Source organism: Mesoplodon densirostris, chromosome 16 (assembly GCF_025265405.1).
Source record: "Mesoplodon densirostris isolate mMesDen1 chromosome 16, mMesDen1 primary haplotype, whole genome shotgun sequence".
Taxonomy (NCBI): Eukaryota; Metazoa; Chordata; class Mammalia; order Artiodactyla; family Ziphiidae; genus Mesoplodon; species Mesoplodon densirostris.
In genome coordinates, this window is record NC_082676.1 from 38,843,029 (window position 1) to 38,867,463 (window position 24,435).

At 42.5% G+C, this 24,435-nt stretch overlaps 1 protein-coding gene across 5 annotated transcripts in view; it reads right to left on the minus strand.

The window, feature by feature from the left end:
• The window catches only part of LOC132476324 (general transcription factor II-I repeat domain-containing protein 2), a 55,622-nt gene that overhangs the window by 14,464 nt on the left and 16,723 nt on the right, over positions 1-24,435 (minus strand). For all 5 annotated transcript variants that reach the window (XM_060078204.1, XM_060078205.1, XM_060078206.1 and 2 more), the window contains 7 exons: positions 24,106-24,244; positions 14,389-14,508; positions 12,643-12,826; positions 12,459-12,487; positions 10,754-10,808; positions 10,398-10,441; positions 6,514-6,591 (listed from right to left, as the gene is read on the minus strand). In XM_060078204.1, the coding sequence (XP_059934187.1) occupies positions 6,514-6,591; positions 10,398-10,441; positions 10,754-10,808; positions 12,459-12,487; positions 12,643-12,826; positions 14,389-14,508; positions 24,106-24,244 (649 nt within the window). The remainder of the gene's footprint in view (positions 1-6,513; positions 6,592-10,397; positions 10,442-10,753; positions 10,809-12,458; positions 12,488-12,642; positions 12,827-14,388; positions 14,509-24,105; positions 24,245-24,435) is intronic.

Here is a 24,435-nt window from a genome sequence, read left to right on the forward strand (position 1 = left end):
AGGCTCCGGATGCGCAGGCTCAGCGGCCATGGCTCACGGGCCCAGCCGCTCCGCGGTATGTGGGATCTTCCCGGACTGGGGCACGAACCCGTGTCCCCTGCATCAGCAGGCGGACTCTCAACCACTGTGCCACCAGGGAAGCCCCACCCATTTTTAAATTGGGTAGTTTGTGTTTTTATTATTGTGTTGAAAGAGTTCTTATATATTCTGGATGCAAGGTCTTTATCAGATATACAATTTGCAAATGTTTTCTCTCATTCTGTTTGTGGTCTTTTCACTTTTTGGATAATATTCCTTGAAGCACAAGAGTTTTTAATTTTGCTGAAGTTCGATTTGTCTATTTTCTTCTTCGGCTGCTCGTGCTTTAGATTTCATATCTAAGAGACCATTGTCTAATCCAAGGTCACAAGGATATATGTCTGTGTTTTCTCCTAAGAGTACTGTAGTTTTAGCTCTTATACTTAGGTCTTTGATCCATTTTGAGTTTTTAAAATTTATTTATTTATTTATTTTTGGCTGCATTGGGTCCTTGTTGCTGCATGCAGGCTTTCTCTAGTTGTGGAGAATGGGAGCCACTCTTCGTTGCAGTGTGTGTGCTTCTCATTGTAGTGGCCTCTCTTGTTGCAGAGCACAGGCTCTAGGTGCACGGGCCTCAGTAGTTGTGGCGCCTGGGCTTCAGTAGTTGTGGCTCGTGGGCTCTAGAGCACCGGCTCAGTAGTTTTGGCACACAGGCTTAGTTGCTCCGCAGCATGTGGGATCTTCCTGGACCAGGGCTCGAACCCATGTCCCCTGCATTGGCAGGCAGATTCCCAACCAGTGCGCCACCAGGGAAGTCCCGAGTTCATCTTTTTCTATATTGTGTGAGGTAGAGGTCCAAACTGATCTTTTTGCAGGTGGATATCCAGTTGTTCCAGCACCATTTTTTGAAAAGACTATTCTTTCCCCATTGACTAGTTTTGGGCACCCTTGTTGAAAATCAACTGACTATAAAAATATTGGTTTATTTCTGTACTCTCCATTCTATTCCATTGATTCATATGTTTATCCTCATGCCAGTACCACGGAATACTGATAATGACAGCTTTGTAGTAGGTTTTGAAATCAGGAAGTACACATCTTCCAACTTCGTTCTTTTTCAAGATTGTTTTGGCTCTTCAGGGTCCCTTGCATTTCCATATAAATCGTAGGAAAGTTTTCCAATCCATGAACACAGGATGTCTTTACATTTATTTAGTTCTTTAATTTCTTTCAACACTGTTTTGTAGTTTTTTGTTTTTGTTTGGTTTTATAAAATAGCGCAGCCACTTTTTAAAAAATATTTATTTATTTATTTGGCTGCACTGGGTCTTCGTTGCAGCATGTAGGATCTTTAGTTGTGGCATGCGAACTCTTAGTTGCAGCATGTGGGATCTAGTTCCCTGACCAGGGGTCAAACCCGGGCCCCCTGGATTGGGAGCATGGAGTCTTAGCCACTGGACCACCAGGGAAGTCCCTGTTGTGTAGTTTTTAGTGTACAAGTCTTATACTTCTTTGGTTAAATTTATTCCTAAGTATTGCATTCTTTTTGATGCTGTGGTAAATGGAATTTTTTAAATTTCAGTTTTTGACTGTTCATTGCTAACACATGGATATACAATTGATTTTTGTATATTGACCTTGTATCCTGCAACCTTGCTAAACTTATTTATTAGCTCTAATTTGTGTGTGTATTCCTTGGGATTTTCTATATACAAGATCATGTCATCTGCAAACAGAAATAGTTTTACATCTTCCTTTCCAATCTGGATGCCTTTTTTATCTTCCCTAATTGCCCTGCCTAGGACCTCCAGTATAGTGTTGAAAAGAAGTGGCAAGAACAGACGTCCTTGTCTTGTTCCTGGTCTTAGGGGGAAAGCCTTCAGTCTTATTAAGTATGACATGAGCTGTATAGGTTTTCTGTAGATGCTCTTAATTATGTTGAGAAAGTTCCCTTGGATTCCTAATTTGAGTGTTCTTTTTTTTTTCTTTTTTTTAATCACGAAAGGGTATTAGATTTTGTCAAATGCCTTTTTCCTACATCTATGGGCATAATCGTGTGGGTCTTGTCCTTTATTCATTATGTTGTTATTCCACTGATAGATTTCCATATGTTGAACTGATCTTTCCTTCCTAGGGTCAATCCCACTTGGTCATTGTATGGTCAGGCCATTCAAGATGGCTGTTCTTCTGTTCTCTGTACATCCCCAGCTCGACAAGCCCCTGCTTCACTCACATGACTACCCAATCCTCCTAATTATAGAGCTTAATTAGTAACTGGTACATGCTTGTCCCCTGCCCCAGCGCTGGTTTCCTGGTTACTGATGAGCCAACCTGATGTTGATTCCCTCTATAAATGGTAGCCTCCTTCTCCTCCAAGTAGTGAAGGTTGCGGTTACGTGCTGCCTACTGATTGCCGCACGGTGGGGTGTTGCTCCAGGACTTTGCTTCAGATGTGTTAGATCCCCCTGTCCAATAAGCCACTGATGTCTCTGTCGCTGGGCTTTCTTTGGTCTCAAGGCTGGGCTTGCAGGCCTGTAGGGTGCAGCCCAACAGTCATGATGTATAATCCTTTTTATATGTTCCTGGATTCATTTGCTAGCATTTTACTGAAAAATTTTGTATGCCTATGAAGAAGCGATATTTTTCTGTAGTTTTCTTGTGTTGTTTTTGTCTGATTTTGGTATCAGGATGATACTGGCCTAACAGAATGAGTTTAGAAGTGTTCCCTCCTCTATTTTTTGTAAGAGTTTGTGAAGGACTTTATTATTTTTTTATTTGTTATTTTTTAAAATTTATTTATTTTATGTTTGGCTGCGTTGGGTCTTCATTGCTGCATGCGGGCTCTCTCTAGTTGCGGTGAGCAGGGTCTACTCTTCGTTGCGGTGCACGGGCTTCTCATTGGGGTGGCTTCTCTTGTTGCAGAGCACGGGCTCTAGGCACGCAGGTTTCAGTAGTTGTGGCATGCACGCTCAGTAGTTGTGGCTCGGCAGGCTCTAGAGTACAGGCTCAGTAGTTGTGGTGCACAGGCTTATTTACTCCGTGGTGTATGGGATTTTCCCAGACCAGGGATTGAACCCATGTCCCCTGCGTTGGCAGGCGGAATCTTAACCACTGCGCCACCAGGGAAGTCCCGTGAAGGACTTTAAACACTTGGTAGAATTCACCAGTGATGGCATCTGGTCCTGTGCTTTTGTTTGTAGGAAGTTTTTGAACTACTAATTCAAATTCTTGTTATATGACTATTCAAATTTTGTGTTTTATCCTTAGTCAGTTTCAGTAGTTTGTCCATTTCATCTAGGTTACTTGATTTGTTGGCATATAATTGTTTAGTGTTTGCGATAGGCAGATGGCCCCTCCAAAAACCTGTGAACAGATTATGTTACATGGCAAGGGGCAATTAGGCTGCAGATGGGATTAAGTGTGCTCATTGCTAACCTTCAGAAAAGATTATCTTGCATTATCCAGCTGGGCTCCATGTAATCGATGTACAGGGTATTTAAATGTGAAAAAGGGAAGCAGAAGAGTCAGTGTCGGAGCGGTGTGATTCGAGAAAGACTATGTTAATTCCTTGATCTTGGGCTTTTGTATCCATGTTCCCTTGGGCCTGGAAGGCTTCTCTCCCATATCATGCAGTGTCAGCCAGGAAGAAAACAGAATGGTACTGATGCTCTGACATCCATCGGCGTCAAGGAAGCCTGGGTGCACTATATCTCAGCACAGCTTGTACTGTGCACTCTTCATTTCTGGGGACCCTGGAGATTGGGTCCCTGCACATGTAAAAGACCTATGGGACTTCCGTGGGCCAAGATGTTATGTGTGTACGTGTAAATGTGTGTCCGAGGTCTTCTGAGAGATCTGTGTTGCAGATGGATCATGAGGTCCTGGTGTGGGTAGCTTCTGAGCACTGGTGGGGCCATGTTCACTGGGGCTTCCCGAGGGCCAATCGCCATTCTGAGCAGGACACACTGATTGTCTTTTTGGATTTAAAAATATCTCCCAGGCTTCCCTGGTGGTGCAGTGGTTGAGAGTCCGCCTGACGATGCAGGGGACGCAGGTTCGTGCCCCGGTCCGGGAAGATCCCAAATGCCGCAGAGCGGCTGGGCCCGTGAGCCATGGCCGCTGAGCCTGCGCGTCTGGAGCCTGTGCTCCACAACGGGAGAGGCCACAACAGTGAGAGGCCCGCGTACCGCAAAAAAAAACCCCCAAAAAACTCCCTTACTTAAAGGATATAGACATCAATACTTCAGCATGTGAGTATTTAACCTAAAGGGTTACAAAAACATTCCGTGCTATGGAATATAGTCCACGATGTTAGGCAATTTGGAACTTTTTGGCATCAAGAAGGAAGCTGTTCTACAAAGATCTCTTGAATAGTTCTGTCATTTCCAAGCCAAGCAGGAGAAAGATTATAAATTCACACAATTTAACGTAAATGTTTTTCTTCAAATAATGTACTTCTTTCTGAAAAATTAAAATAGAACAAGTGCAGGTACATCTAACTTGTTCATTCCACTGATGCCTTTTGGAGCAGAATCTGTAAGTATCCTATCCCTGACTGTACACGATTTGATCAACACCAAGGTCATTTAAGTTCAAAATATATTCTTGGGAGCCAAGACGTAATTTAATTAAAAGTAGTTTGTTCAAAACAACAGTAATTTAGAAACAAATGTTACACTGATTCTTCATGAGGGTCACATTCAATTCAGCAAGCACATCTGAGTGCTCAGTATGTAGAAAGCCCGGGCGTGGGGCTCCAGGGCAGGAGTAAGATGCTGTGTTTCCTGCCACTAGCTGAGGGAGTCCTGGCAAAAGCATAGATAGAACACAGCAGGTCTCACTAAACGCTGGAAGCTCCCTGCAGGAGTTGAGATTCTGACTGTGCCCAGAAAGAAGCCAGCGGTCTGCAGGGTAGGAAGGGAGTCACAGGGAGGGATCAGCTTATATAAAAGCCCCGTGGAAGGCGGATTCAGGGCATGTTCAAGGAATCACAGACCGAGCTGTGTGTCTGAAGAGCCCAGGGAGGGTGGTGGCTGCAGAGGCAGATGAAATAGGAGGGGAGATCAGAAAGAGCAGTAGGAACATGGAAGGAAACTGGGACTTTACGGGTGGTAAGGAGTCACAGACAGTGTGGGTGGGGGAGAGAGGTGGACAGATCCCAGTTTTCAAAGTACAAGTGATTGGGGTGGGGTGTGTGGGATGGATTGAAAAGAGATCCTCTGCCCAGAGGGAAGGAGACTGGTCACAAGGGACAGGCCGGGGGCGGGGGTGGGGGCGGACGAGGGTGGGGTGGGGTTGGCCCAGGACAGAGCAATTACAACAGAACTTCCATTAGTCTCTGCCTTTAGATTTTTCTGAAACAATTTTTTTAGCGAAAGTGTCACAGCTACGTAATGCTGCAGAAAATTTTTCAAAGTTAAGATTTTGTAGGAAACATTTCCAATCTGATAATGTTTGAGGATGTGACTGCAAATCATCCTGCACTCTGTCTCCATTCCCAGTGGAGCTGGAAGATGGAGAAAGAATCTGAACACCGTACGGCATTCACAGCGACATGATGGTACCATATTGTCAAACTGACATCATGCTGGGGTCCAGCGGGATTTTGGTCTTTGGGTAGAGAACCAAGCCACCTAACTGCACACAGCACCCACCTGTGCCAAGTTTGGAAACTTTGTGTATTTGGTAACAATTGTCTTCTCCCCATTGAACTTGTATGCTGTCAATGAAACAACTATTAAGAAAAGGCACCTGATGGACTTCCCTGGTGGTGCAGTGGTTATGAATCCACCTCCAATGCAGGGAACACGGGTTTGAGCCCTGGTCCGGGAAGATCCCACATGCCGCGGAGCAACTAAGCCTGTGCGCCACAACTACTGAGCCTGCGCTCTAGAGCCCGTGAGCCACAACTAATGAGCCTGCGTGCTACCACTACTGAAGTGTGTGTGCCTAGAGCTCGTGCCTCACAACAAGAAAAGCCACTGAAATGAGAAGCCCACGCACGGCAATGAAGAGTAGCCCCCACTCGCTGCAACTAGAGAAAGCCCACGCACAGCAACAAAGACCCAACGCAGCCAAAAATAAGTAAATTAATTAATTTAAAAAAAAAAAGAAAAGGCACTTGAATTTCTTAACTCATCTCCATCTCTTTTAACACTTACTATTTTCTCAGCAACCTAGGGGACAGACTGGACAGAATTAAGGTGGGAATATTTTAGAACACACAAAATAATATTTAACAGACAAACTCTAGTAAAATGCAGCCTGAAATGGCTTTACATTCATGGATGACTAGAATCGTGTGGATTCAGGCTAAGTATCAATACAATCTATTTTATGACTGTAAAATTGTTTACCCTAATGGCACTGTGTTAGATCCTGGGTAAATGTACATGGATCTTTACGACTCTTTTCCTGTTTTTCAGATGGGTGCTAATTAAAATTTTCCATCACAGATAACTTCTAAAGAAGAAAATTATTATAAAATGATATTACCTTGCATACTATATTCATAGTAATTAGGATCTTCTGATTCTTTCTTGACTGACATAACTGTTGCTTTCGGTGAAATGCCTTTGAATGCAATGGAAATTATAAAATTACGTGTTAGGCTAGACTTATGAACAGAGATATGACTGGCTAGTATATCTTCCAGGTTCTGTTTGGATTAACACAGCAACACTGCAATCAGCAAAAGAACTTGTAGCTCATGCACTAGGAACAAATGGTTTATCCATATAAAAATATAAATATAAAATAATTATAAAACAACATAAAGCAAAGAAGGAAGGGAGGAGAGATGGATGGAAGGAAGGAGGAAAAGAAGGGAAGGAGAAGGAGGTCTAATTCCCAGTTTGGGGAAATTTTCCCTTTCAAGATGGATGTATATGTACATGCATTTATATGCAATATAAATATTGCAAATATTCTGCTGTAATGGGGCCCAAATTGGCACAGATAATCTTAATTTACTTACCACAACAAAATGAATTTCAAAACCTGGGGAAACTACATTGGTAAAACCAAAAGGCTTTATCAGGGAAAGGTGTAGTAGATGGCAAAAATTAGCCACGAATGTCTTCCATCCCAGTATATACACCTGTTTGCAATGTAACTTTCCCACTCCTATTTTCTAGAAGTGGAAAACTACTCCACCTTTTAAATCTAGGCCTGGCCATGTGACTTGCTTTGGCCAGTGGGATGTAGGCAGAGGCTTGAAAAGCGCTTGTGCATCAGCGTCTGCTGTTTTTGGAACAGAGATGCCATGTGGATGAGCCTGGAGGATGTGAGACCAAGAGGAGAGGTAGGCCCAACTCTGGCAGCTGAGGCCTCGGCCCCAGGAGTGAGGCCAGCCCAGACCAGAAGGACGGCCTGGCCAACACACAGAATTGTAAGAAAGACTAAATTATTGTTTGAAGCCACTAAGTTCTGGGGTGCTCTTTTATACTGCAATAGATAACTGATACTGAAGTATACATATAATTTAACTGTGAAAGTTAACAGAAGCAAAAACAAAAATTGTGACAAGCTCAGGATTTCACCGTTCGGCATTAATTTACAAGTTGGGGGGGAGGTCTTCTGAAAACCTTTAACAGCTCTGTTGGCATAGGGATAGTAAGATTGGGTATTTACGAATGTGACTGTCAGAAAGAAAAATTTGTTAAACTGAGGAACAGAAAGGACACGGCCGATGGCCCTATCAGTGAAATGGATATTGCACTTGAGCAAGCTGAGGAAATTGCTTAGAAGTGGGACAGAAAGGGGCTTCCCTGGTGGCGCAGTGGTTGAGAGTCCGCCTGCCGATGCAGGGGACACGGGTTCGTGCCCCGATCCCGGAAGATCCCACATGCTGCGGAGCGGCTGGGCCCGCGAGCCATGGCCGCGGAGCCTGTGTGTCCGGAGCCTGTGCTCCGCAACGGGAGAGGCCACAGCAGTGAGAGGCCCGCGTACAGCCAAAAAAAAAAAAAAAAAAAAAGTGGGACAGAAAGGTAGTCTGATGGAAAGGTTAAAGGAGAGCTCACAAATGGAGGTCTACTTGTGCATAAAAAAGAAAAAAGCTTTTTACATGTTTGTAAGTGATCTGAAAGAATTTCCACAAGTTGGTTAAGAGCTGTTGCCCTTAAAATGGGGATGGAATTTGAGGTGCAGTGAGATTTAAGAGAGATGGAGCTTTGAGAGGGGAGGAGTGAAGAGGAATTTTACTTATTACTACTTATTACACTACTTATTACCACTGACTACACTGAATTTTTATTTAAAACATGTATAACTTTTGTAATTTATAGTAAAACTTTAAAGTACAAACATTTGATAAATATGTGACAACTGGGCTGTCAAAGAAAAATTTCTTTTCAATGCAGGCAACTGAAAGCAGATTTGACGGTGCAGAATGCAGAATTGCTTCAGCCTTTCCTCAAACTATGAGGGGGAAGGGGGAAATTCAGAAGTTAAAACCATTTAAATGTTCTGTGCAGCAAGTGCTACACAAACATCACAGGAAATAGGCCAGTGGATGGTCAGCTCACAGAAGCCTGAAGGCACCTGGAAGCAATTCGTATCATGAAATCCATGGTAGAAAGTCACCTATCAGGGAGCTTGTTTATAGGGAATCACATCTCCAAAGAGAGGCCTCAACAAAAGAGGCCTATTTTAAGGCTGGTGGGAAACGCTCATCCACCCAATAGCTGGTGAGGAGGGAAGGGAAGGCGGTAGGGCCGTGGATCCTTGAAAGGGCCCCCCGGGGAGAGCCGACAATCCCGCACTCCCACCCCATTTGTTTTCCCGGTTTCTGAGAGGAGACTGTGGCTTGGGGGTTTTAAATTCTCTGTTACCAACTGAGATGCAGGCAGAATGTATCTGAGCTTGGAAACGCATCCAAGGCTAAGATTAAAGGGGCAAGCGTGTAAGGCGTGTCGTGTGTAAGTGGGACGAAGACGCCACAGCTGAATTCTGTTGGCTGAAATATTTGGCTCCTTTTCATTGACTTGTGTTGGTTTGACCTAGAATAACTAAAATGGACAGGCACTCTTATTTTTCAGGCTGACGTTTAGGGTGGAGCTTCTCCCAAACACATGTTTATCTGTGGATAGGAGTGACCCTGGGGTATGACAAGGGTGGATTCAGGCTACTCCTGCCCCAAGGGACTGGGGAGGCAGCTGAGCATAAACCACACCTGACACCTTCAGCAAAGCTCGTGCTCTGACCTCCATTTCACTGGAGGTAACATCTCTCTTCGCCTTCTCTCTCCATCTTTTCTTAATATTGACTATTTTTCTTTTACGTTATCTCAGATTTAACTTTAACTTTACATTTGGAACTGTTTATTTCTTATTTCTATGTTGCTTTTCTAAACATTATTAACTTCTCATTTTACCCCGTATAGTCAGCTTGTGTTCATCTTTATCTTTTTGAGGTTTGAGTTTCAGTTTTATGTACTTGTTTATTTTAGGTTTTCTAACGTTTCTACTTCTAATGCTTTCAGTATTTTTCCATCCCTTGATTAAACATTTGAGTTAAAAATTTTTTTTTCTATTTTTAACCTTTAACATTTTTCCTTCTAATGACATTTTTTTTTTTTTGAGGTGTGGGAGAGCAGGGATAGGGATTAACTACTCTCACCATCACAGAGGAATTTTTTTCCCAATATACATTGTCATAGTAATGTACGTCTATTGTAGAACATTTAGAAATGACAGAGTGTAAGAAAGCAATAAAATAAGCTATGTCCAAAAATAAAAACACTGCTTTATTCATAAATCAAATTCATATTCCAAATGTGTATTCAAGACTTTTAACTAATTTAGCAGTCAAGTTCTAATTTCCATATAATTAAAATAATAACTTTGTCTACAAATATATCTACTTAATAATATCTTAGTACCTAATATTTATTGAATTAGAAGGCTTTTTTTCTAGATATTTGAGTAAAATATGATTATTCTGCAAATAAGGCCCCCGTTGAGGTTAATTAGTGCCCTATCCCCATTATCTTGTTGATTCTTTGGGATTTTCTACCCAAATATGGACCAATATATCATCTGCAAATTAAAGACAGTTTTAGTTTGTCATTCCCAATCCATATACCTTATATTTCCTTTTCTTGTCTTATTGTATTAGCTAGGACTTTCGGTATGATGTTGAAAGGGAGTGATGAGAGGGGACATCCTTGCCTTGCTCCTGCTCTTAGTGGGAAAGATTCTAGTTTCTCAGCATGAAATATGATGTTAGCTGTAGGTTTTTTGTAAATTTTTTAAAATCAAGTTGAGGAAATTCCCTTCTATTCCTGGTTTATGGAAAGTCCCATTTTTAAGTAAAACAAAAGAAAGGAGTCAAATAATGACCTGCTGAACACCTGATTCTACAAGCATCAGTGTACATACCAGAATCTTCCATGGGTTCAGTCTTCACATTGATGGGGGCACAGCTAAAAGGAGAAGGGAATGCTGGTCAAGATGGGCAGAGTGAGAACTGCCCAAAGGCATCTGGACACACTGAATCTAATCCCCAGATCTCCACACCATCATAGGTTCCCCTCCCCCCATCAAACTGAATGCAAAGCTACCTCACCTTTAACGTTGTAACAAATTATTAAGAAAGTTAAAGGTGTCCATAAATATATTCTCATAATCCCAAACATCCTTTGAATAAAGAATATGTAACAAAATAAGACATTCCATAGCCTAAAAACTAATACATTTGGGTTAGATGTGGACTTAATTTTTTATTTATCCCTTACCTTTCACTTGGTGATGTCACTGATCTCTCAGCATCTGTTACCACCCCAGGCCCACCTGTGCATGAGTAAAAAGACACACGCTAGCCCCTGTCTGCACCTTGAAATATGACAACATTCAGAGGCATATAAAGAAAAAGTGAATACAAAGAGAACAGAATTCCTGGCTCTAGGTCATCATGGAATAGCAGCCCCCGGGGCCTGGGCCATCTGTGTGGGCACAGTGGGGGCCAAGGAGCAGACCTGGGCCGGAGCGACCTCCGGTGGGTTACTAAGCCTCCTCATGCCTCAGTTTCCTCATCTCTAAATGGTGGTTGGGTGAGGATTAATGAATACGTGCAAAGTGCTTAGAACAGTGCCTATCACAAAATAAGTGTCAGCAGCTATTACCATTATTCTATAATGACAATACAAGCCATCTGGGACAACAGTTACCTGGGCACCTGCCACTCCTCACCCTCCAGTCCCTCCTTTAATGTGAACTGGGGGACCCCAGGAACTCACAACTGCTCCAGAAATACCTGCTCTGTGAGTAGCCCACACACAGGAGTGTCTCATTGCCCTCTGTACCCCAGGGTAGTCCATGTGGACAGACCCTCCACCCACCCCTGCCACCTGGCTTCTATACCTATATAGGCTCAGCATAACACCCTCTTTAGACCTGGTCTTTCATGAACAGCTATGGCCCAAGGTTTCCAACTATGATCCAGAATAATAATCTGAGAAAATAAGGAAGTGGGCATAGATGGATCTCTAAATGCTCCTGGTAAAATTACTGTTTTCTTTTTTGGTCCCTTCATCAGTTAAGAAGCTTATGAGGGGTCCTGGTTTCCCAAACATGGTCTCAAATACTCTGCACATAACTTTCTGCCCGACTGCATGGAATGGGCTTCCCGGGGGAACCAAGCTATTGAGATCCTGCTTAGCTTGGGGGCCAGCTCCTCCAGGAAGCTCTTCTGACCACACAATTCTAACCCCTTCCGGGGGCTCTCAGGGATTTCCTCCACGGGTCACCCCTGGTTCTCTGAACAGTCTCTTTCCTTCTCCCAGACCATGTATCTCAGAAGCACGGGAACGGTCACACAGCCCAGACCACTCCTGAATCCCACAACGCCTGGCCCCTTGTTGGTGCTCAAAGACCAGGAAGTCACTCCAGCATCCTCATACTCCTGTGCACATGGACAAGGTAGATCTCTTGCCCTCCGAGGGCTGGACGCAGATGCTCGGCGGCCTGCGAGCTGACGGGAGGGTGGCATCCCAGCTCTCAGGCTGGGTATGTGTGTTTCCCTGAGCTGTAGTCCCTGCAAAACATCCCCACCACCCCTGGCCCCGGGATCAGAGGTGGCCTCCTCAATGCAGGAAAGACAAAGCATGAACAAGCTTTAGAATGTGCCAAACTTGCATTTTAATTAAGAAAAGCAGGGCCTCCCTGGTGGCGCAGTGGTTAAGAGTCCGCCTGCCGATGCAGGGGACACGGGTTCGTGCCCCGGTCTGGGAGGATCCCATATGCTGCGGAGCGGCTGGGCCCGTGAGCCATGGCTGCTGGGCCTGCGCGTCCGGAGCCTGTGCTCCGCAACGGGAGAGGCCACAACAGTGAGAGGCCCACATACCGCAAAAAAAAAAAAAAAAAAAAAAAAAAAAAAAAAGAAAAGCAGAACCGGTTTAGCAGTCAGGGGCAGTCTGAGAAGTATGAGAAGCTGTCACTTACCTAGCTGACTCACGGGACCCAGGAAGGGTCTGCAAGAAAACCAATACTGTTACCTGACATGAACATGCAAGACGGACAGATTAAACATCTGAATAACCAACTTCTAAACATAACAGGACAGAATTAACTAACTGAAATTAAGCTGTCAGTGTATCAGCTGTTAGGAGGGGGTAGAGCCTATCACCTGTTGATAAGGAATGAAATCCCCGCTTTGTTCTCCAAAATCCACTTCAGGGTTGCAAGGTCATAGTTCTCAGGGTGTTGAAAGGGGACCCCTTCCGGGAGCCCCTGCACCACTACGGCTGCCTGGTCCGTCAGCATCTTCTCGTAAGGAACAGGCACCATCGCTGTCGTCCCCAAGGCTTTGCCTAGAAGAAGCAGCAGGATGTCTTGAAACAATATGAGCATAAATCCCTGATAGTCAATTTCACTTAGTGTCATAAACACAGGTGGTGATATTTGGTTCTGAAATTTATTAAAAGCTTAAAGTGTCCTATGCCTCTATATCTCAAGTTAATAAAATTTCCGACCAAAAGGCCAAAAGAAAAAGTATAAAATGTTTTTCTTTAAATCTTCACATAAAAGAATATAATAGGTTACATAATCTATAAAAATATTGGAAGCCCACCAGGGGCTTCCCTGGTGGCGCAGTGGTTAAGAATCCCCCTGCCAATGCAGGAGACACGGGTTTGAGCCCTGGTCCGGGAAGATCCCACATGCCACGGAGCAACTAAGTCCGCGAGCCACAACTACTGAGCCTGTGCTCTACAGCCCGCGAGCCACAACTACTGAGCCTGCGTGCTACCACTACTGAAGTGTGTGTGCCTAGAGCCCGTGCTCTGCAACAAGAGAAGCCACCGCAATGAGAAGTCCATGCACCGCAACGAAGAGTAGCCCCCGCTCGCCGCAACTAGAGAAAGCCAGCGCGCAGCAACAAAGACCCAACACAGCCAAAAATAAATAAATAAAATACATAAATTTATTTAAAAAAATATTGAATCACTATGTTGTACACCTGAAACTAATATAATATTGTAAGTCAACTATATTTCAATAAGTAAATTAATTAACTAAAAATAATCTATTTCCAAAAGAAAGAAAATAATAGGTCTTTTTCTCCATTCTCTTGGAGGTTGCACAATTCAGGGTGCTCACCCTGGTGCACCCAGGGCTGCAGGGAACACCCTGAGGTTACTCAGGCTGCAGCCAAAGAGGATGAGAGCCCTGCCCAAAGCTTAACTGTCCCTGTGTCACACTGTACAGATTGGGCCAACTTGCCGGTAGAAAGCTGAGTCCACCTGGGGATGTGTCGGTCTCTCTGCACTGGCTGACCAGCCCCGAGGTGCTGGAGCTCCATTTCTCATATGGAAGTGTAGCCTGAGACCCTAAGATCCCCTATGCTGGAGGAGTCCCCCAAATCCAAATGCTCACAGGGACCTGCAGGTCACATAGATGTTTGCAGCTGTCTAGGAATGATGATCCAGGCCCTAAGATGCTAAGGTGCTTCTATCACAAGTACAACACCTGCAGACTTCCTTGTTATCTAGCTTTTTAAAGCACTGTGTAGGTATTAAAAAAAAAAAATCCCTGTCTCCATGCCTGTGGGAAGATGTGGGTAGGTGGGGAGACCAATGAGGATGAGGCTGGTGCGTGAACCAACCATGAACATCTGTAATAACTGCATGGCCATGGGGAGGGGGCTCTGCAAAGACTGAAGGCTGATGAATTCAGAGGTTCCAATGGACCAGAAGAGACCAAGTGGTCTTCCGTAAGAAGACTTGATCTGGTACTTAACTGGCTCCTCCCTTGATGTGAATGTGGATTTTTCCAACATTAGAGATGGTCTAAATAGTCACGCTGATAAAATGATTTCTAATACCATCTTCTGTAGTGAACTATTCAGAGAATTAATGCTTAAAGTGAGCTTTACCGTAACAAAAGCAGAAATAGTCCTCGACAGCTTTTCTGAGGATTTCCGTTTCTCCTGAATCAATCTGCATCCCGCTGGCAGGGCCTGGGGGTTTCACCTCCTGCAGCCCTTCAGCAATGCCTGTAAACGAGTGATCAGTACAAAGTCAGTATCCAAGTATCTGTACTGTACATTTCCTTAACGTCCATGCTTCTGGTACTGAAAGGAAAAGGGGGGAAAAAAGGAATAGACATAAAACAAGATCTTTTTTTTTTTTTTAATAAATTTACTTATTTATTTTTGGCTGCGCTGGGTCTTTGTTGCTGCGCCTGGGCTTTCACTAGTTGCAGCAAGCGGGGGCTACTGTTCGTTGCGGTGCGCGGGCTTCTCACTGTGGTGGCTTCTTTTGTTGTGGAGCACGGGCTCTAGGCGCGCGGGCTTCAGTAGTTGTGGCGCGCGGACTCAGTAGTTGTGGCTCACAGGTTCCAGAGCGCAGGCTCAGTAGTTGTGGCGCACAGGCCCAGCTGCTCTGGGACATGTGGGATCTTCCCGGACCAGGGTTGAACCCATGTCCCCTGCATTGGCAGGTGGATTCTTAACCACTGCGCTACCAGGGAAGTCCAAAACAAGATCTTTTAATTAAAAAAAAAACAACACAACAAAGAACAGGCTATTTATGATGAACAGGATAAAATAACATAGTGATCATCTCTGAAATGAATCTATTGATAAACAATAAATAATTCAACATATAAGGAAATATTAGTAGTTCAGAGGAAATGGTAACAGAAAATTGTTTGCTGGGAATTCCCTGGCGGTCCAGTGCTTAGGACTCTGCACTTCCACTGCAGAGGACTCGGGTTCCATCCCTGGTTGGGGAACTAAGATCCCACAGGCCGAGCAGGGAAGACAAAAAAAAAAAAGAAAAGAAAGAAAATTATTTGCTATCCAGTCTGCAAGTGACAGCCACTGTGTAGGAAGACCCTCAGCACTGGGCAGGTTCGGGACCAGCCCCCCAGTCAGCTGCTACTGCAAAAGTTTTGAAACTGTTTGTTTTTATCAGGGTTAGTCAGGACACAGAAACCACACATTAATTTGAACAGGGAAAGTTTAATAAAAGAATCATTAGTGGGACTTCTCTGGTGGTCCCAAGGTTAGGACTCTGTGCTCCCGATGCGAGGGGCCCGGGTTCGATCCCTGGTGAGGGACCTAGATCCCACGTGCCATAACTAAGAGCCTGCATGCTACAATTAAGACTTGGTGCAGACAAAAAAAAAACCAAAAAACAAAAAAACAGAATCGTAGTAACAAGGATGAAGTGCTAAGGGGTAATGAGAACTCTAAACAACACATAGGTAACAGACAGCAGGAGCATCGACTACCACAAGGGCTGAGGGAGCAACTAATCCTGGAAGAGAGTCCCCCCGAGGCTGAGATCCAGGCCTCTCTGGGGAGGAGGCAGAGTCCGCAGGGGCGCCGCAAGCTGGGGCTGGCAAGCAGGGACCCATCCTCTAGAGGTGCTAGTGGAAACCACTGGCAAGTTGCCCCCGGCTTGCAGCCAGGTTCGCTGTTGCAGGGAAGCTGTTCCCTGGGGCGGTGGCAGAACTCTGGAAACCACCCGTGGGGTGATGCCAGCAGAACTTTCTAGGAGGCCCCTCTCTCAGGCACTGGTGGAACTAACTCCTTGGGAAACTGCTTGTGGGTGTGGTGCCCCTGGGATCTCTCTGAGAAGCTTCCTTCTGGAACTTTCGGGAACTTCTGTGTGACTTGCTGGGCAGCCGGCCAGGATGCAGGGGAGCCAACTGGACGCTGTGTGCGGCAGGGGTGCCCCTGGGAATCCCAAGTGCAGTTGGTCACCGCGTGCTACAGGTACAAGCAGGTGAGAGCCCACTGGAAATGGGTAGAGAAGTGCCTTCCTCCTCCAGGGACCTCCTGAAAAACCTCCAAGGTAGGTCCTGGCCCAGCTGCCAAGGGAGAAATGTTTACAGGGTCCAGTTCCAGTATCACAAGGCAGGACAAAGAAGGGTGGACTTGGAGTAGAGAGGCAGTAACCTGAAAACTGTCAAAGTGATTTCTTGGGCCTGAGAGGCTTGTACAATGGAGTTACGTTCTAGGGTCAAATGTAAGGCAAAAATCGTGCACAGACAGAATTATACTTGAAAACCCTCAGACATCCAGGAAGTACACGATATATATAGTTTTGTGTAAACAATTCTGCAAAGCAATTCCTAGGTATGTTCACATATCAGAACCAATTAGGCTAAAAGAAGGAAGCAGGTGAAAACCTATGTGTATTTGGTCATTCAAACAATTTTGGCCCACAGGTAAAATAAGAGGTAAACAGAATAACTGACAGTACTGCCTGCAGGTTTACTCCAGGGGTCAGTGAACTACAGCCTGGGACCACATCCTGCCCATGGCCTGTTTTTCGTATGACCTGTGAGCTAAGAATGGTTTTTCATATTTTGAAATGGTTAAATAAGTTCAAAAGGACTTACTTCATGACCTGAGGAAATAACACGAAATTCACATTTCAGTGCTGTAAATAAAGTTTTATTGACCAGGTGCATTCATCGCCATATCACCTGCTTCTACTTTCATGCTACAAAAGCAAGGTGAGTGGCTGCAACAGAGGCTGTAATGACCCAGAGACTAAAACATTTACTATCACTCCCATTACAGAGAAAGCTCACCAGTCCCTGGTTTACTTTATATTGCTTTAATATTAAGCACTTATAACCCTAACGCAGGTTGATTCTCAATTCCTTCTGTTTTGAGGATTAAATTTGTGAATGCTTATACAGCAGGGAGTTGGTTTCTAGCTTCAGAAGGCAGGTAAATGTGTTTTTGATGCAATTCCATGGTAATTTTTCCTAACTTTCAAGACAACTTCTAGAGAAATAACCATCACATATTCAAGAATGACACCCAGTATTACTGTTCCAGCGATGGCAGAGAAGTGTGTATTTGCCAGGAACAATGAATGATAAGCTCTGGACAAAATGAGAAGATCAACTACTTGAAAGCACGGAAGAACAACCAGAAACAGGCGAAAACAGGAAGGAATGCTATCCTCGAAAGAAGGGAAGCACACATATGGAATGAGATGCACATTGACCTGGATTTTCCCCCATGGGAACTCCTGACTTCCTGTGGGACTCGGGGAGAAATAGAGCTTAACCAAAAAGCAGCAGTCTTAGTGAAACGAGGAAATCTATGTCACATATCAGGACTGCCATTGTGGTTAGACACTGAAGGGGAAATTCTGGAGAAAATGAGTCACAGAGGTAGGAGACCCAGTATCATCATAGCATCTTCCCTCAAATTCTTGCTTCGTCTCCAAACTGTGCAAGCAGAGGGTGAGGCTTTAAGGAAAAGCAACATCTGGAAGGTAAATTGCTGAGCAGAGATTTAAACAGCTGTGTGGTGCTAGAAAGACAGGGTTTGGTATTCAAGATCCACCAAGTTCGAGACGCTTGTTTAACACCTTGTGGAACTAAGGGGCACATCTTAGGAGGAGGGGGCGCCTTCTGAGACTAAGAGGGATGCTCTAGGGCCAAGGGCAACTCTCATCCACATGGGGACAGGGTGACCTGCCAGTAACTTAACTGCCTGCCAGAACAAAATGCAATTTTACTTAGCAGATTTTTACAACATATCATGCATAATACCCAGTATAAAATTAAAAATTAGTAGGAATGTGAAGAAGCAGGAAAATGTGACTCATGACCAAGACAGAAAAAAATATCTATAGACGTAGAACCACAAATAACCCAGATGTTGAAATTACCAGATAAGGACTAAAACAACTGCTATAAACACATGAAAGACTTTTTATAGGGGTGGTGAACACAACAAATTAATATAAGGGAAATTGCAACAGAGAAATGAAAATGCTAACCAGAAAAGGAAGAAAGAAAATGGAATTTTAGAAATGGAAAATAATCGGAAATGAAAATTTCACCAGATGGACTTAACAGTACCCTGGATATGGCTGAAGGAAGAATCAGTGTCCTCAAAGAAATACCAATAGAAACTATCCAATCTGAAAATTGAATACATAAAGAAAAAGTGTGTGTGGGGGGAGGAACAGAGCCTTAATGACTTGTGAAACAATAAATAGCAAATTTCTGGACTTCCCTGGTGATGCAGTGGTTAAGAATCCACCTGCCAGACTTCCCTGATGGCACAGTGGTTAAGAATCTGCCTGCCAATGCAGGGGACACGGGTTAAAACCCTGGTTCTGGAAGATCCCACGTGCCGTGGAGCAAGTAAGCCCATGAGCCACAACTACTGAGCCTGCGCTCTAGAGCCCATGAGCCACAACCACTGAAACCCGCGCACCCTAGAGCCCATGTGCTGCAACTACTGAAGCCCGCGTGCCTAGAGCCTGTGCTCCACGGCAAGAGAAGCCACCGCAATGAGAAGCCCGCACACCACAACTAGAGAAAGCCCGCGTGCAGCAACGAAGACCCAATGCAGCCAAAGACAATTAAAAAAAAAATAAATAGCAAATTTCCTTCTCTGTGTAAATTAAGAAGAGAATCAGAATAAATATTTGAAGAGATATGAATGGCCAAAAATGTCCAACATTGATGAAGACGCCAACATGCAGATTCAGTAAGCTCCACAGACCAAGTGGTGTAAAAACAAAGAAGGCTATAAATAGGCCTTTCATGGCCAAACTGCTGAAAACCAAAGATGAGACAGAGCTAGGGAAAAAGATACATTACCTTCAGGGGAACAAACATAAGAATTCTAACCTGACTTTGTTATCTAAAACAGTGGCAACCAGGAGGAAATGGAATGAAACTTTTAAAGGGCTGGAGGAAGAGAATTCCCTGGCGGTCCAGTGGTTAGGACTCCATGCTTTCACTGCTTAAGGCGCAGGTTCAATCCCTAGTCGGGGAACTAAGATCCCGCAAGCCATGCGATGCGGCCAAAAGAGAAAAAAAAGGGCTGGAGGAAAAAAATTGTCAAGCCAGATTCCATATCGAGTAAAAGCAGTCTTCAGAAAACAATAAGGACCTACTGTATGGCACAGGGAACTATATTCAATATCTTGTAATAACCCATAACGGAAAAGAATCTCAAAAAGAATATATAAATATATGTATAACTGAATCATTTTGCTGTACACATGAAACTAACATAACATTGTAAATCAACTATACTTCAAAAAAAAAATTCTTCAGAAACGAAAGCAAGGAGAATGATGTTGGCAAGATGGCAGACTAGGAAGCAATCGGCCTTCCTTCCTCCACAGATACACCAAATTAACAATATACGGACCAGAACACCTCTGTGAGAACTCTGCAGACCAGCTGAGAAGCTATGGCACCCCAGCCATTGGAAAACCAAGAAGAGATTTTAGCACAGGGGTAGGAAGGTTTGCAGCATTTGCTGTGCCTATTCATGCTTCTCCCCCTATGTGGCATAGTGCAGAGCAGCTGCGAAGGAACCCCCAGATTGGGGCTCCTCCCTTGACGTGGAAACAAAAGAGTGGACTGTGTGTCCAACATTCTGGCTTGTCTGGGGGTTACTGGAGGAACTGATTTATATCTTGCTTGACTCAGAGCACTGACTTAACTCAGAGCTGCAGTTCTGTGGGAGACACCAGGGGGCGAAAGAGATTCAAAAAGGTTTGAGAGGTTCTAGAACAGCCAGCAGGGCTGATGGGTGGTCTTCCCCGCACCGAGCCAGTAAGCAAAGACTGGGAGAGGCGGTTGTCTTTTCAAATGCCCAGGAAAAAATCCCAGGGGGAAAAAAAAATTACAAGGCATACAGAGAAGCAGGGAAACAAGGCCCACTCAAAGGAACAAAATAAAACTCCAGACACCAATTCTAAAGAAATGTAGATCTATGAACTACCTGACAAAGAATTTAAAATAAAGATCCTCAATGCACTAAAAGAGAGTATAGAAAGACAACTAAATGATACATGAACAAAATGAGAGTACTGACAAAGAGGAACTATAAAAAAAACCAAACGGCACTTCTGGGGCTGAAAAATACGATAACTGAACTGAAAAATTCATTAGAGGTATTTGAAGGCAGACTTAGTCTCGTTCCATGCTATAACATGGATGAAACTTCAGGATGTTATGCCAAAAGTAAAATAATCCAGGCGTTAATAGTGTAAATACTCTATGATTCCACTTAGATGAGGTGTGTAAAATAGTCACATTCATAGAAACAAAGGAGAATGGTGGTTATCAGGGGCCAAGGTAGTTGGGGAAAGGGAATTGTTTATTTAGTGGATATAGAGCTTCAGATTTGCAAGATGAAAGAGTTCTGGAGATCTGTTTCACAACAATGTGAATATACTCAACACTACTGAACTACCATACCCATAAATATGGTTTAATGGTAAATTTTATGTTTTTTTTTAAACCACACACACACACACAAATGAAGGCAAGGTAAATACATTTTCTGATAAACAAAATCAGAGAGGGTTTCTTACTATTAGACCCACACTAAAGGAAATGCTAAAGAAAGTTCTTTAGGCTGAAGGGAAATAATTCCAGATGGAAATCCAGAGCTACAAGAAGGAAAAAAGGGTATTAGAAATGGTACATATGTAGGTAAATATAAAAGATTATTTTAAAAAATTTTGGAAAGTGATTGCTTAAAACAAACATCATAAGGCGTTGTAGGATTTATAACATATTAGGGCTAGACAGAAGTAAACAGAATTATACTGTTTAAGGTTCTCACATTGTAGGTGTAGTAGAAAAATAGTAATTTTAGGTTCACTGTGACAAATTAGGAGGGCATATTATAATCCCAAGAATAACCCCCCCCCCCAAAAAAAACCTAAAAGAGCTAAAATGTCAATAGAGGAGATAAAATATAATACAAAAAATTTCTCAATCTAAAATAACAGGGGGTTTCCCTGGTGGTGCAGTGGTTAAGAATCCGCCTGCCAGTGCAGGGGACATGGGTTCGATCCCTGATCCAGGAAGATCCCACATGCCGCAGAGCAACTAAGCCCATGTACCACAACTACTGAGCCTGTGCTCTAGAGCCCACGAGCCACAGCTACTGAGTCCTCATGCCACAACTACTGAAGCCCCCTGCCTAGAGTCCGTGCTCCGCAACAGAAGAAGCCACCAGAATGAGAAGCCCATGTACTACAATGAAGAGTAGCCCCCGCTGGCCACAACTAGAGAAAGCAGGCGTGCAGCAACGAGGACCCAATGCAGCCAAAATAAATAAATAAATAAGATAAATTTATCAAAAAAATAAATAAGAAATAAAATAACGCAGGAAAGTAGTCTCAAAGGAACAAAGAACATATGAGATGAATAGAAAAGAAACAGCAACATAGAAGCCTTAAACTAAACCATATAAATAATGACATTAAATGTAAATGGATGAAACAATCCAAGTAAGAGTCAGATTTTCAGACTGGTTTTTACAAAAAAGACCTAACTGCATGTTTACAAGAGACATAGTTTAAATATAAAGTACAGACAGCTGAAAGTAAATGAATAGAAAAAGATGTGCTATGCAAATATTAGTCATAAGAAAGCTGGTGAGGCTATATTAATACAAGACAAAGGAGACTTCAAGATCAGGAGGATAAATGAAACAAAGAGGAATATTTTGTGAGGAAAACAAGGGTAAATTCAGCAGGAAAACATTACATTCCTAAATTTATATCTGATAACGTTCATATTCATATCTTCAACATGTGTGAAGCAAAATGTACTAAGCAAAGGAGGAACAAATATACAATATAGCTGGCTATTTTTAACAATCCTCTATCAATAATGGATAAAATAATAGGTGAAAATTGGAAATGATACAGATGAACTGAATAACATTTAACAACTTGACCTAATGGTCTTTTAACTGCAGAATCTAAATTTTTTTCAAGTGTACATGGAATATTCACCAACATAAATGATGTGCTAACTGATAAATTAGGTCTTGATCAACTCAAAAGGATTAAAATCATACAGAGTATGTTTTTGGATCACAATGGGATTTAACTAGAAATCAATAACCCCCAAATTTCCAAATATTAGGAAATTAAGCAATATGCTTCTCAGTAACCATGGGTCAAAAAGAAATTACTAGGGTTCTTAGAAAATACTTTGAACAAAATCATAATAAAACACAACATATCAAAGTCTGAGGATTACAGCTAAAGCAGAACCTAAAGGAAAAATTATAACTTTAAGTACTTTTTAAAAAGCTCAATGACCTAAGCTACCAAATCAAGAAGCTAGAAAAGAAAAGCAATTAAATTAACTTAAATAAGGAAATAATAAAGAGCAGAAATAAATGACAAAGAAAACAAAGAAACGAGACAAAATCACAAAGCCAAAAGTTGCCTCATTGGAAATTTAATTAAAAGAGATGAATGCCTTACAAGATTTATCAAGGAAAAAAGAGAGAAAACATATTCAGAGAAATATGAATAGCCTTACATATGAAAATTAGAATGCACTGTGAAAATTTTTTAAAAATCTGTGGTTCAATTTCAACGATTAGAAATCCAGTTGGCAGCTGACATTGACCTGAGCATACCCTTCTTGTTCATCGATTACATACTCACCATCTTATTTAAAGATTGCTTCATTTTTTTAATCTTCTTGATAGTAGAGACCCTAAGTTTGGTCTTAAAAGTCAATCTGAATCAATCATCCTCTCTCCTATATATATATATATATATATATATATATATATATATATATATATATATATATATATATATATATATATATATGATCTTTTATATATATAGGTTTGTTTTGTAGTAAAATGGTATACAGTTGGCCCTTGAACAACATGAGGGTTAGGGGTGCTGGTGAAAATCTGTGTATAATTTAGTGTCGGCCTTCAGTATCCATGTTTCCTCCATATCCACGGTTCCTCATTTGTGGATTCAACTAACCATAGATGTTGTAGTACTGTAGTATTTACTATTGAAAAAATTCCAAATATATATGGACCTGTGCAATTCAAACCCATGTTGCTCAAGGGTCAACTGTATACATATAGAGAGAGGATATATACATCCTTTGCCAACCCTTGGAGACATCTATATATCTATACCCTTATCCCCCTACACACACACACACACACACACACACACACACACACACACACAAATATACCCTTTGATAAACTTTTTTTTTTTTTTTCCTTTCTTGGTTCCAGGGAATACAAAATTGCTAATTCAATACCTGGCAGATGACCTACAGTGGTAGAGATAATCATTATACAGCATGTAGGTTTTAACACACTAGACTAGTTTAGCTCACAGATGACCACATATGCTCACTAATGCTCCTTGTAACACATATTGGCACACTGAAGGCTCTGAAAGTCCCACATTAAAAAGAAAAAAAAAAAAAAGACAAAGGAGTATAATGGCTATTAACTGAAAGAAAAACCGAATAGGCCTTGAAGGAGTTTTTCCCTTTCCTTTGGGAAGGAGTAAAATAAGAGTATTTTTGTTCAATTTGGTTTTATTTTAGGAATGAAAGACAGTTTCATCTATGTTCTTCAAATGTATTCTACAAAACCAGGGCCCTGCTGAGGATACAGTGTAAAATACATTGATCATGTTTCTTGGACTCAGTGTTTTGCTAAGTCAAAGGGATGTGTCAGAACCATTTTTAGGATAATGCTTATGACATCCTAGAAGAAAATAATACATAAGTCTTGCCTGCCAAAATTCTAAGATTTATGAATACAAAGGATAAAATTGTTAACACCTACAGTATTTTGCAAAATCCTTCTGCAAATCCGTTCTGGCATTGATAAAAGCACGTCCTTTCTCTGTTCCAACGACAAACACGTCTGTTTCATACATTGCAATGCAGGCCACTTCCGCCTTGGACTTGGCCAGTTCTTTACACTGAAATGGAAAAAAAAGAATGAAATGTTATCTACAAGGGCAGATCTGGATTTTTGTGGGGCCTGAGAGGTCTGCCTTAAGACAAAAAGTACAAAATTAGGTACAAAACAAATATTTCTTTAGAATGAGAAAAACCACCAAGAAAAAAAACAAAACAAATTTTATCAAGCAAATACCATTAACATCATAAA